A 12,007-nucleotide genomic window follows, 5' to 3' on the forward strand; every position below is an offset into this window, starting at 1 on the left:
GGAAAAAAATCAACTCAACCCACCTATTTTAGGTGAAGGGACGGGCCAACTGATGGGTTTACGTATAATTTGGCAGGTTTTAGCGGACCAACCCGCAACCCATGACAACTCAATATTAGGGAGGGCATGACAACTTAGTTTCTAGGCGGGTTGTGAAATTGTCAACTAACCCACCTAATTTGTATGGCGGGGCGAGCCAACCCGACGAGCTTAGCTCGTTTTGACACCTTTAATCAGAACTCGAGGACGTACACTAGTATATAGTGTATACATATTATATCTAAATCAAATTAAGAATGAAACACAGTAAACATCGCAACATCATAAAACTAGTTAATGAGATCCTACACTATATATGAGTATTATCTAAATCATATATCCGATGGTCAAATATATCTTTACACATAAGCATAATTATGGGATATTGTTGATGTGGCAAATTATGAGTCATTGGATTTATGATTATGAAGAGAAGTAGGTTGAACTCAACGTCTAACATAAGTATTGGGCTCGTACATCTGGTCAGGTTGTTTTGGATTTGAGGGATCACCGTCTTCAGTTTTCATTGTATAAAACGTTAATTCCTATATGCGTGTAATTTAATATTTCTTTTGATATTAAATGATTTACATAAATCTAGTGCAACCGATCTCTCGGGGTTTGTTGGATCGAAAATGTTTTATGTTATACATACTTCCCTTCGCTACTTTTCTAACGCGGGATGAAACCCAACATAAACAAATTTCTTGATTAAATTTCCTAGATAATATAAAAAGCAAAAAATCCTTAGGACAACCATCCACCCAACAGACAAATCAAAAAACATTGCTTTCCCAATCCATTAGTTTAAACATGATGAATTAAAAATAAATGCATACAATGTCAGCATCTGCATTGAGACAGAAAATAGCACATTATAATGAGCCAAGCCACTGTTTCAAACACTCATCAAAAACAAATTAATCTTCAGAAGTTTCCGATTTTCCAATGGAAGAAAACCCGATTCGGGTATCTCAATTCCCTCCGGGGGTCAGATTCCATCCCTCCGACGAAGAATTGATTACGTACTATTTACAAAGGAAAGTTAAGTCCCTTGCGTTGCCGGCCAATGTGATTGCTGATATAGAGCTTTATAACTATAACCCTTGGGATCTACCTAGTTAATTTGTTCTTCTCTAAAACTTGTCTTCTTAATTTGTTTATTTTTCTTTGTTGAACGTTTTTTTTGTTTTTTATTATTATTAATGAGGAATCAAATACAGGGAAGGCTTTTCTTGGAGACGACGAATGGTACTTCTTTACACCGAGGGACAGGAAGTACCCGAACGGGGGGAGGCCTAATAGAACGGCTAGATCAGGCTATTGGAAGGCGACTGGTACCGATAAGCCGATCCTGAATTGTTCGGGATCAAGAAGTATTGGGGTGAAAAAAGCTCTAGTTTTCTACAAAGGTAAGCCACCAAAAGGTGTTAAGATGGATTGGATCATGACAGAGTATAGAATGCCCGAGTCATCTCGTACAGAGAGGTCCAAAGGGTCCATGAGAGTAAGTGTTCATTTTTCGCCATAGATTGTGTCAATATGCCATATGATATATATAATTATCAATAACCAAATTCAATGTGTGTTGCTACAAAAATAAGTCGCCTCATCCAATTATAAATCTCATGATCCACCACCTCTCAGAATGAACGTACGTACGTACAATAGGTGTTAAATAAGTTGTATGCAAAATTATATTTTGATATTTGTGTAGTTGGATGACTGGGTACTATGTCGGATCCGACGAAAAGGCAACAAGTCAAAGAATGTACAAGATGATCATCAGGAGGACCAGGTCCTGGATCATCTACCCAAGATTAATGATAGGCTTCCATGGGGGACAATAGCCAATAATATTGGAAGCAGAGACATACTGGTGGACTATTTGCTGTCTAACGAGTTTCACGTGGCGGTCTCGTTGCTTACTGGACACGATCCCAAAATGGAGAGAATCAGCGGAACATCTTATCATGAGGACCAAAGTGACAATATCAAAAGCAGCAACATGGACCGAAAAGTTATCGACAATAGGCCGCCTGAAAAACAGAACAAACTGGCTACTTTTTCTTTGATTCCGGATTGTTTCAACTCATTTCCGGGACAGGGTAAAGAGGATAACTGGAGTGTAAATCTCATAGTTCCCACTGATACAATGATGAACGAGAAAAGAGATGAGGTGGGTCGATCAGATGACGAGGTAATTAACGTGCAAGATCTTGATATGCCAGAATTATTATGGGATGATTTTATCGGGTGAGAGAACGTAACCACTTTATTTTCTGGAAATCTTGGAACTTCAGTCAGCAAGCAAATAAAAATGTGTTAGTCTTCAACAATGTGTAAATGTTATGAGGCTGACACGGTACTGTCTCTACGTATGAAAATAATGTGAATAAAATAAAATCCTATGAGTTGATGTGAAATATATAAATGAAGAAAAGGGTCTTAAGAAGTTTTCTTGTTTCCTTTGATATGAATGAATTCTTCGTATATACCCCAAGCTTGTTGTTTGATAAAATAATTATTGAATATTATCGTCATCTTTATGTAGTTTGTATTTTAGATATACCATAATTAAAATATTAGATCATAAGGTATGCACAATTTAATGCTTTTAACCTCAAATTCTAACAATAAAAGTGGAGGCACTATAAGAATAAGAAAAATGGTCAAGTTAAAACAAGCAAGTTCAACTTCAACATCTTCTCCAATGTCAGATAATTACGTAGTTTTATTAATTACCGATCCAAAAAAAAAAAGAAAAAGATAAGTAGTTTATTACAATTTACAACAACAGGCTGCGTTAATATGTGGTGCTTAAAATAAGAGTTTGAAGAAAGAAAAAATGAAACTTTGTAATTTTTATTTTTGGCTATAATTCAGATTTCCTTGAAGTGGTCTCATAATTCTAGTGTTCCAAAATCCTTTATATATGTATATATGTCAATTCCAACATTTCTAATATCATGCGTCCTTGGTTGTCTTCATGATCTAGAATGAGAAATCCTTCCTCCCATCAACATTTATCTCTACATGCTCATTCGATGGCCTTGGTAACGGTGCAACTTGGGACGAAGTATGATCCAGGTTGATGATCTCCGCGGCATCTTGTTCCATATAATGTCCTAACTCAACATGGTGATGATGAAAAGCCGAAGATCCGTCACCCTCATGAAAGCGGGTGGGAGATGGCGATCCCTCGGGGTCCCAGTGTTCCAAGTAGTAGCTTGATTTGTTCGGGGACGTGTGGAGACTACCGTCCATATCACTCTTGTGGTTGCGCAATAGATGAACAGGCGACATGCCGTGGGAAGGCGTGGGGGGCATGCTAGACATGGGCGTGACCGATGTAGAATGCTTGTTGTGTTTGATGTGTTTCTTGGCTGTGTGGTGCCAGTTTTTTAGGGCAGTTGCTATTCTTTCGTTGAATATAGTTGGTCTCATGGATGATCCCATCTGTTGTAACAAAAGTCACACAAATACTTCAAAGGAAAAGTAATTAAGGGATATTGATTCTTATATAGCATATGCATTACTGTGTTTTTTACTTTTGAAATCAAAGGAAAAGTAATTAAGGGATATTGATTTTTATATAGCATATGTATTACTGTGTTTTTGACTTTTGAAATTACAAAACTATTTCAGTGGCACACTTTCATTAATGAGCATTTATGACATGGAGGTCAAAGTCTAAATGGTATACCGCATGGATCCTAGAGGTTCATTTGAAAACATTTAATAGTTTCCTTCTATCTCGCCTATGCTTGAATTATATTAACGTTGAAGTTTCAAAGATTTTTGCATTGAAATGTCAATAAATTATATTCCAATTATTCAAACAAGGGGTTTATTTATTTATTATTATTATTATTTAGAATATTCAACGTTTTATAATTATAATTTTTTTTTTTTGGTAAAAGCTGATATATAGCATCTTTATATATAATATATCTAATTAATAAAATGAAAAAAATGAAAAAAAAAAAAACTTTCTATGAAATGAATTATACACATACCTGAGTCACAAGGGCATATAAAGGGAGCGTGACATAGCTACACAAAATCTGGACCAGAACCCTGTCGATTAAAAAGAAAATGGCAACTTGTCAGTAATTTAATATATATATATATTGTAAAATTAACTTTAGCATAAGGTCAAATATATCGACTATGAAATCATTTAAACGAGACTGACCCCATTGAAATTCTGATTATGATGTCCTCCACATGCTCATGGAAACAAGATCTTAGCCCAAATTCATACTGTCCAAGGAATAAAATAAATATGTCAAGATCAACAAGTTGTTGAATATTGGGTACAACTTAATATTTTTTTTCTAAAAAATTAAAATTTTAGATTTAAGTGAATTTCAATATATTTAATCAATACGAGAACTTAAAAATAATTTTAATCCTTGTACAGATTCTTAATTAAGATCGCGGCCAAGTATTATAATTTAATGTATCATGGAATTAATACAGAATTATATTTTTAGAGAAAACTATGCAAAATATATTAACTTGTGGCATGACTTACTGTTGTCCAGACGAAGAAAGCCAGCTGAAATGCATTCTGAAATGATACATACATAGAACCAAACTTAGCCACATTAACTAATACAAAGTTCCAAACTTTAATATTCCATTAAAATGAATTTTTTTTAAAAACTAATTTAATTACCTGAAATAGCACAAAATTAATTAGGTAAAGAATGAGTCGAGGGCGATTGAACCAGAAAAGATTGTCACCGAGCTGAACGACGGGGACTCCCTTAACTACTTCGCCGCGCTCTTGAATGCTCAGCCCCATTTTTGTTATGATCACTTGTAGCTTCGTTCCCACGAGCAGTATAATCTGCATATAATTTAATTTTCTATTAATAACTGGTGAAAATAAATTCGTGTATTATAAATTTAATGAAAACTTTTAAATCCGATATATGGATGTTAATTTAGTGGAAATTAGAATGATTTATACTTACAATCAATGGGATGAATGGTAGCCAAAAATATGAGTACCAGCCTGTATGGAAATGTGTACAATTTTTTGTTAGAGATAATTTTTATTTTTTCACATCTTTAAACTATGATTTAAAATATGAGTACCAGACTGTATGGAAATGGTAGCCAAAAATATGATTTATACTTAATTTTTTAACATCTTTGAACTATGGTAATGATAATTTTTCATATCTTTGTAACAAAATCGTTTCAACCTATATATATTCGTAATTAGTTTTTAAGATGAATTAATAAGGACTCATCGCGCAAAGAATTTCATATATTGAATAAAGAATTACCAAAATATTAAAAATATTGTTTGACTAACTGATAGATTAGTCACTTACCGTGAGTGTTGAAGAGTAAGAACAGCACAGCAAAAAACCATATTGGTGGGCTGAAAGTTAAAGATTAAAAAAACAAAAACAAAATATTAGTAAATTAAATCACATGACATGTATTATTTTATTTTTAAAAAGAATGGTGATTCTAATACTAGACACGTATTAAACACAGCTAATATGAAAAAATATAATTTCTTGAAATATTATTCAACGTTGAATAAATAGCATTTGAAAAATGTGTAAGAAATGTCGAGTATTTTCTAGGCATTGTCTTGTGAAGAAACCAGGTTTTCAATAAAATATTAATTCAATCATTCAAGGAAACGAGATTAAAAAGCGAAAACGAAAATGAAGTACAAACCTTATCCCAACCACCACTTTGAAGTCTTCTTCTAATGACCTCTTGATATATTTTTGAAAATCAAATTTTGTTTGGCTATGTGGAGCCAAGTGCGCCTGAAAAACATATCAAATTAAGTTTGTGTTTGGATAGATAAATTTTATAAAATGTATGGATTTCGACTGTAATTATATTATTATAGTGAAATAGTATATCAAATTTTAAATACATATCTTACTTATTGACACATTAGTAATTATACAAAGTTGAATGAATTTCAAATGACATTTATAATATATATTGAATGAATTTAAAATTTATTTTAATTAACATAAAATATTATATAAATATGTAAGTGATAGATTTGAAGTTTTTTGTTTACTTATCCAAACAACAAAAAGTGTATTTGAAAATTATGAATTGAAAGTCATGGTCCAATCACAATCTAAAATCAGTTTACACATATTTTTTTTAAAAAAAATATGTCTCATTTGAGACAATCTTATAAATATATATTTGTGAAATGGATCGACCCGGTCTATATTGGCATATCATGGATTTGACTGAGTCAAAAACTTCTCTCCAAAATAATTTATCAGTGAGACCGTGTTATAAAAGTTTTTGTTTTTGTTTTAAAAATTCTCATAATTAAAATATCAATTTGTTTTGTAGAACATAAATCACGTTGTTCCAGTTCTGGAGGATATATGATATTTCTTTAATAAAACGTACCATGATAAATCCATGGCGAAGAGTCAAATAATCAACTTTGGGAACAGATCTTACGAATTGTCTAAAGAAACAAACCTGTAAAGAAAAATTGACCAAACAAAGTTATTAAAACATGCTGCCAATACTATAAATAATTGATAAAAAAAGAATTACAATATATGGATGAAGCAATATATATGCTACAGCTGTCTTCGTACAGGTATATATAATACGTACGAAATACAAAATATAATAAATTAAATATTGTGAGTGGAAATTATGTGAAGGCCAGGTTTCGGTCATATACGGAAACTAAAAATAAATAAAATCGCCAATCACCTCAATCGAGAAAAAAGGTCAACGATTCACTTGTTATGGAACAAGTCACACCCGTATGAAAGGGAGTAAAAGCTAAATTAGCCCAAAGGGTACATGCACGTTCCTATCTTATACAATTTTTTTAACAAATATGGAAATTGTTTTAAATCAGATAAGTGGGAATTATATTACGTACAAATCAGAACTAGTAGAGATGTGATTCATCCTATTAGACTAGACATAAAAATAATCCTCTTTGTAAGAGCATGAACAATCCTATTTATTGATTTGTTGATTATTTTGCAATCATTGACGAAGTTATACACATACGTACGTACATTTGTGTGTACGAAAGAGACTACATTTAACTTACCAAGAATCTTCATGACATTAATTTACATATTTCAACTCAGAAAATTTTAAAGTTGATTCTTTACGTTGGCCGATACATGTTTTTGATCATGCCAAATTAAAATAAGTTATACCACTAAGTTCAAATTATATCAACTAATTAAATAAATGAAACCCGAGATATATTTGATTTTTATAAAATGCCTAAGCACATGAAAACACGACATCCTACCATCAATTAGGAGGGATTAAAAAAAATTGAAAGTCAAATGTGATGAATTGGTCTAATTGTATGAAAAATATGTTTCGCAAAGTCAGACGTCTAGTGACTCACGGGACAAGTATTTAGAAACGGGTACGTCGATCGATACCCACACTCTTTTGAGTACTTCAAAAGCTAGCTAATTAATTATGACCATAATTTTTTTCTTTCTTTTTGGTGTTTTTTTGACTATTTTATAGCCTCTAATCCAAGCAACAGTGGTCCAAATCCCTTATGTTCTCTCAAAAATTAAATATTTTCAAAACTTATAAATTTTTGAAGAAAATTATAAGCTTTCCTCGCATTAAAATAATTTTTATATTTCCCTTCCTTTTGTTTCATTTTTATAATTATAGATTTAATACGTAGATTATAACAAAGGGTACTATCCATGTAATGCCTGCAAAAATTATATCGAAAACATTATGGTAGTGTTTGAGAGAGTTATTAAGAATTACTACTCAATTTTTTTCCTCCGTAATAATTTGAGAAGTGCTTCGTCTCCCAAACACTACCTATATTAGTGGTGAAATCTTTAATCCTGTCGCAAATTACTCGCTGATAATGAATCGATCGACAAGGATGATACAAAGTAATCCATCGATATCCACTCACGGATTAACGAGGAAAATTTCCATCGGTAATTTATATGTCTCTAATCTCAGATTTTTCTTTTAGAATTAGCTTAAATTTCATTTGTTTGAAAAGGTAATCAGAAAAGTTTGAACTTACAATCCAAAGAGAAAGGGGCGTTTTGCTCCAGAAGCTCATGTGTCTCCTTCCGAATGATGTTTCTCTAGCGAACCTGAATCTCTCCGGATCTGCAATATACGTACAATATTATTTCAATAATTTCACTAAAATAAAACTCATTCTATTTTAATTATTTTATTAATTTTGTACTCGTAAATCCAAATAGATTTGAATATTTTCATCCACATTACCATGTGAAAATTGGTATTCAGCCGTTCTTGTTTCTTTTTCCCATGCTTTCCAACTTCTCATCTAAAATGAAGTAAAGAAAGAATAATTATCAATTACAATTTGCACAGACTCTTGAATGCATATATTTTAATGAGTAATTAATAAATAATACATCAAGGGTCAGTAGATAAAAACCCGAGAGGAGAGCATTAATAAATAAATAAATCAATAATTAAGTTTTATATAATTTGTTAAAAAAAAAAGTGTCGATCGCGTCCCTATTTAAAGGAATTCATCGAATAGAAAAATTTAAACAATACATAAAATAAAAATAGTCTTTAATTATTTAAAAATTGAAAAACAACGGAACTTCAATTAAATATATTTATTTTGCAAAATAGACTACAAAATTATAGTAACGACGTCTACAGTCATGATCTACTGCACACCAGTGTGCAGGAATTTTGTGTGCACCGCGGGATGTTCGCGCAAACATCTAAAAAAAATCAGATATTCGCGAGAACATCTCAGATGTTCACGCGAATATCACAGGGTGCACACAAAATCCCTGCACACGGAACAAGATTAACGACGTCTATATCCAACATATATGTATATTTACAAAAAATAATAATAATAATAATAAGTGTACCTTTAATCTTCCCAAGGCTAAAGTGATAATACAGTAGAGGACATGGAAAATAGCCAGAACAAAGATGAAAATGTGAAGCTGATGGATTCCATATGCAGAAACAAATGTCACTTTTCCCTGCAATTTTACGCAAATTCACGAAACTAAGCTATATATTTACGCAATTTCATTCGACGCGATTCATGTTATTTTAATTAGATCGTGACGACTATCTAATGTATGTATGAATATAGATATGTAAGACCGTTTGTCAAAAAATTTATTGAATCGTATATGGTACTCTACGTAATGCATGTATCCAAGAAGATGAGTATATGGTGGGACCTTGGCTCCACATTTGTCAGTTTTGGCGGAGGCCAAGAATCTCCGATGGTCTTCGCCGTCTGCGGTGAGAAGTTTCCGGCGGTTTTGGTCCGCAAGAGTATCGGGGTATTTTACTTCTTCCTGCCTCTTGCTGCATGGATGCCACGTGGCAGCCGCTTCCTCCGAGATGCATATGTCGGAAATCAGATTTTGTCCGACCGTCAGCAACAAGGAGATGAATCCCAACAGCATCAACTCTTAATTATATCCCCAAAACAAATTGAAAATAAATAAAAATCGAATCGTTGCATGAAGAAATTAAACATAAATATATATATAGTCCGATCGAAAAAGTATAATAATGGAATATAATTTTGTCTTTATTCGGGTCATAAACTTATACTTTCTTGAAAGTTGAATCCAATGATTAATATATTATTTGACATACTTACCAGCTTTAACCTTCTCCAATGATTCATACAGAGCCCTTTTATGCTTCGACTTCAACCACTGTCCATATATCATTTACAAAACTATATAAATTAAATATTTAAAAACGACGTAACTTGTCTCCAATCCTGAATTAATACATACCTTTCCTATCAAGTGGATAAAGAACTCGATGACTATAGAAATAGCTACCAAGACGAAACAAACAACGGCCACAGCCCACGTCGGCGTTTGCTCCAACGTCCTTGCTCCGTCGGCTCCGGCCATTCTATATATATATATGTATACTCCTCCTATTAATTAAAAAATTAAAGCTTGTGAAGAATAAATTTGGCCAAGAGTCTACTGAATATTCAGTGAGCTAATAAGTGCGAAGTTGCTACGAATGAAGTGTGAAGTTGTACAAATATATATAAAGGAAATTTTTTCGAAAAAGTTGGAGAAGTGAAGGGGTATAATTGGAAATATGATGAAATTCAGACTTTTGACTTTTTAAACGCGTGAGATTGACGAGATGAAATTAGAAATTTCTTTGACTTAATCAAACCATTCCCCGGTTGAAAGCTTTGACTGGTTTGCATGGACTTAATGGGTAGTTAAATGTTCTCAGTCTCCAAAATATTTTGAAAACCATTATTTTTACAAATTGTAAAAAGGGCAAATATGGTTTGAATCCCCAAATTCAAACATAACTTTGAATTCAGTCTCTGTCAAAAACATATGTTTAAATTCGTTGATCCACACAAAAATGTTTTTGCACTCCATAGACCCAAATGTTTTTTTCACGGCTAAGATTCAGTACAAAACATTAAAAATATGGTACTGATATATGATATTTGAGCACTAACTAGTTTAGATCTGGTACAGAAGATAAAATTTTGGGTACAAAATTTGAGCAATAATTTTTTATATAACACTTAGAACACTTGTTTAATTAATACTCAATAATCATATATTAGTACCACATTTAAAAAAAAAAATTGGTACTCCAATAACATATATTAGTACCATATTTTTAATATTTTTGTACCATTATTCATTCAAAAAAAAAGACAAATATGCAATTAATATCAATACTTATATACATCAGTACTAAAAACGCATATATTACTACCAAATTTGAAACAATGTATGCTCAAATATCATGTGTTAGTACTATATTTTCAATGTTTTGTACCGAATTTCATCCTATAAAAAACATGTGGACTTAGGGAGTGCATAAATATTTTATATTAATGCATCAGAGAGTTCAAACATATTTTTTCTGGCTGATACTGAATGCAAAGTTATGTTTGATCGAGTTTGGAGATTTAAAGAAAATTTACTTTTGTAAAAATAGTTAATGATATTAATTAATTTATTACAGGTAAATTGATAAAATAATAGGAAAAATAATTTTAAATAAGAAAACTGGACTACATAATTATGACATATATGAAAAATGAAATTCAGTCTTTTTAAGTAGGAAGGGAATATAATTTTTTGGATACATTACCTCGGTGACTCATGATATTGGTGAAAGCACGTCATAATTATTAACTTCCCGTGTTTTCAACTCTTAATCGCACATACATATGAAAAAGTGTACAAGCAATATGCTAGGTGTGTGATCAAGATTTCAAAACATGAGATCTGTGAGCTCAAGATTTGAAAATACATGATAGAGTTATAGATATTTTTTTTTCTTTTAATTCAAGAAATTTCTAGTAATCGCGATATTTTACGAGGATAAACAATTAATCATATTTTTATATGTTTTTCATATAATACATTTCAATTCTCCAAATTTATTGGGGATTATGAAAAAATTAATATTTAGCAAAAGACTGAATTGGATTTCGAATATATATATATAGAGGCTAGGTGAAAAAAAATTCGAATGAAATATTAACCCAATATTCATATTCGATCAAATATTTAATAAGAAAAGTGTTTGAAAGATCCAATATCTTAAAATTCAACTCACGTCTAAAAAATTTCTAGTACAAACCTAATATAATTGTCACAAAACCCATGCTACTCTGCTAACAAATTGACTCATAACTTAGGGAAAATTGAGATTTAGCTTTATAAGTTGACATGTTTTGGATTTTTGTCCTATAACTTTCTAAAGTTGGTTTTCATCCTGTAACTTGAATTTTGTGCTCGTTTTTTATTTTGCCCAAAATTACTAAATTCAACGAATATTATTTATTTGATATTGATGTTCTTTTACATGAATCATGTGGCTATAATAAAACAAATATTACATATATTAAAATCTACCTAAGCAACGTAAAAAGTTTTTTCCTCTCTTATGTTTTATTTTT

General features: G+C 31.5%; 2 protein-coding genes across 2 annotated transcripts; one reads left to right on the forward strand and one right to left on the reverse strand.

Moving 5' to 3' along the window:
• Nucleotides 1–907: 907 nt before the first annotated feature.
• LOC140876416 (NAC transcription factor 32-like) lies at nucleotides 908–2,494 on the forward strand. The gene is made up of 3 exons (XM_073280364.1): nucleotides 908–1,159; nucleotides 1,263–1,546; nucleotides 1,757–2,494. The coding sequence occupies exons 1-3, from the start codon at nucleotides 988–990 to the stop codon at nucleotides 2,297–2,299; spliced, it is 999 nt and encodes a 332-aa protein (XP_073136465.1). The 5' UTR covers nucleotides 908–987; the 3' UTR covers nucleotides 2,300–2,494.
• A 394-nt stretch (nucleotides 2,495–2,888) lies between these two features.
• LOC140876415 (MLO-like protein 6) lies at nucleotides 2,889–10,063 on the reverse strand. Its single transcript, XM_073280363.1, has 15 exons — nucleotides 9,843–10,063; nucleotides 9,701–9,758; nucleotides 9,270–9,505; nucleotides 8,946–9,062; nucleotides 8,314–8,374; nucleotides 8,102–8,190; nucleotides 6,460–6,534; nucleotides 5,749–5,843; nucleotides 5,391–5,440; nucleotides 5,025–5,065; nucleotides 4,724–4,897; nucleotides 4,580–4,615; nucleotides 4,238–4,305; nucleotides 4,059–4,119; nucleotides 2,889–3,498 (listed from the first exon to the last, which is right to left on the reverse strand). The coding sequence occupies exons 1-15, from the start codon at nucleotides 9,963–9,965 to the stop codon at nucleotides 3,034–3,036; spliced, it is 1,749 nt and encodes a 582-aa protein (XP_073136464.1). The 5' UTR covers nucleotides 9,966–10,063; the 3' UTR covers nucleotides 2,889–3,033.
• Between the last annotated feature and the right edge of the window lie 1,944 nt (nucleotides 10,064–12,007).

This window comes from Henckelia pumila, chromosome 1 (assembly GCF_033568475.1).
Source record: "Henckelia pumila isolate YLH828 chromosome 1, ASM3356847v2, whole genome shotgun sequence".
Taxonomy (NCBI): Eukaryota; Viridiplantae; Streptophyta; class Magnoliopsida; order Lamiales; family Gesneriaceae; genus Henckelia; species Henckelia pumila.

Bases quoted from the DNA above. Each gene is read 5' to 3' on its own strand.
- LOC140876415 (XM_073280363.1), bottom strand. From the start codon at position 9,965: ATGGCCGGAGCCGACGGAGCAAGGACGTTGGAGCAAACGCCGACGTGG. The intron at 9,759-9,842 runs GTATGTATTAAT...ATATATGGACAG, and splicing joins TTATCCACTTGATAGGAAAG to TGGTTGAAGTCGAAGCATAA. The intron at 8,375-8,945 runs GTACACTTATTA...ACTTCATTTTAG, and splicing joins TAGCCTTGGGAAGATTAAAG to ATGAGAAGTTGGAAAGCATG.
- LOC140876416 (XM_073280364.1), top strand. From the start codon at position 988: ATGGAAGAAAACCCGATTCGGGTATCTCAATTCCCTCCGGGGGTCAGA. The intron at 1,160-1,262 runs GTTAATTTGTTC...AATCAAATACAG, and splicing joins TAACCCTTGGGATCTACCTA to GGAAGGCTTTTCTTGGAGAC. The intron at 1,547-1,756 runs GTAAGTGTTCAT...ATATTTGTGTAG, and splicing joins GGTCCAAAGGGTCCATGAGA to TTGGATGACTGGGTACTATG.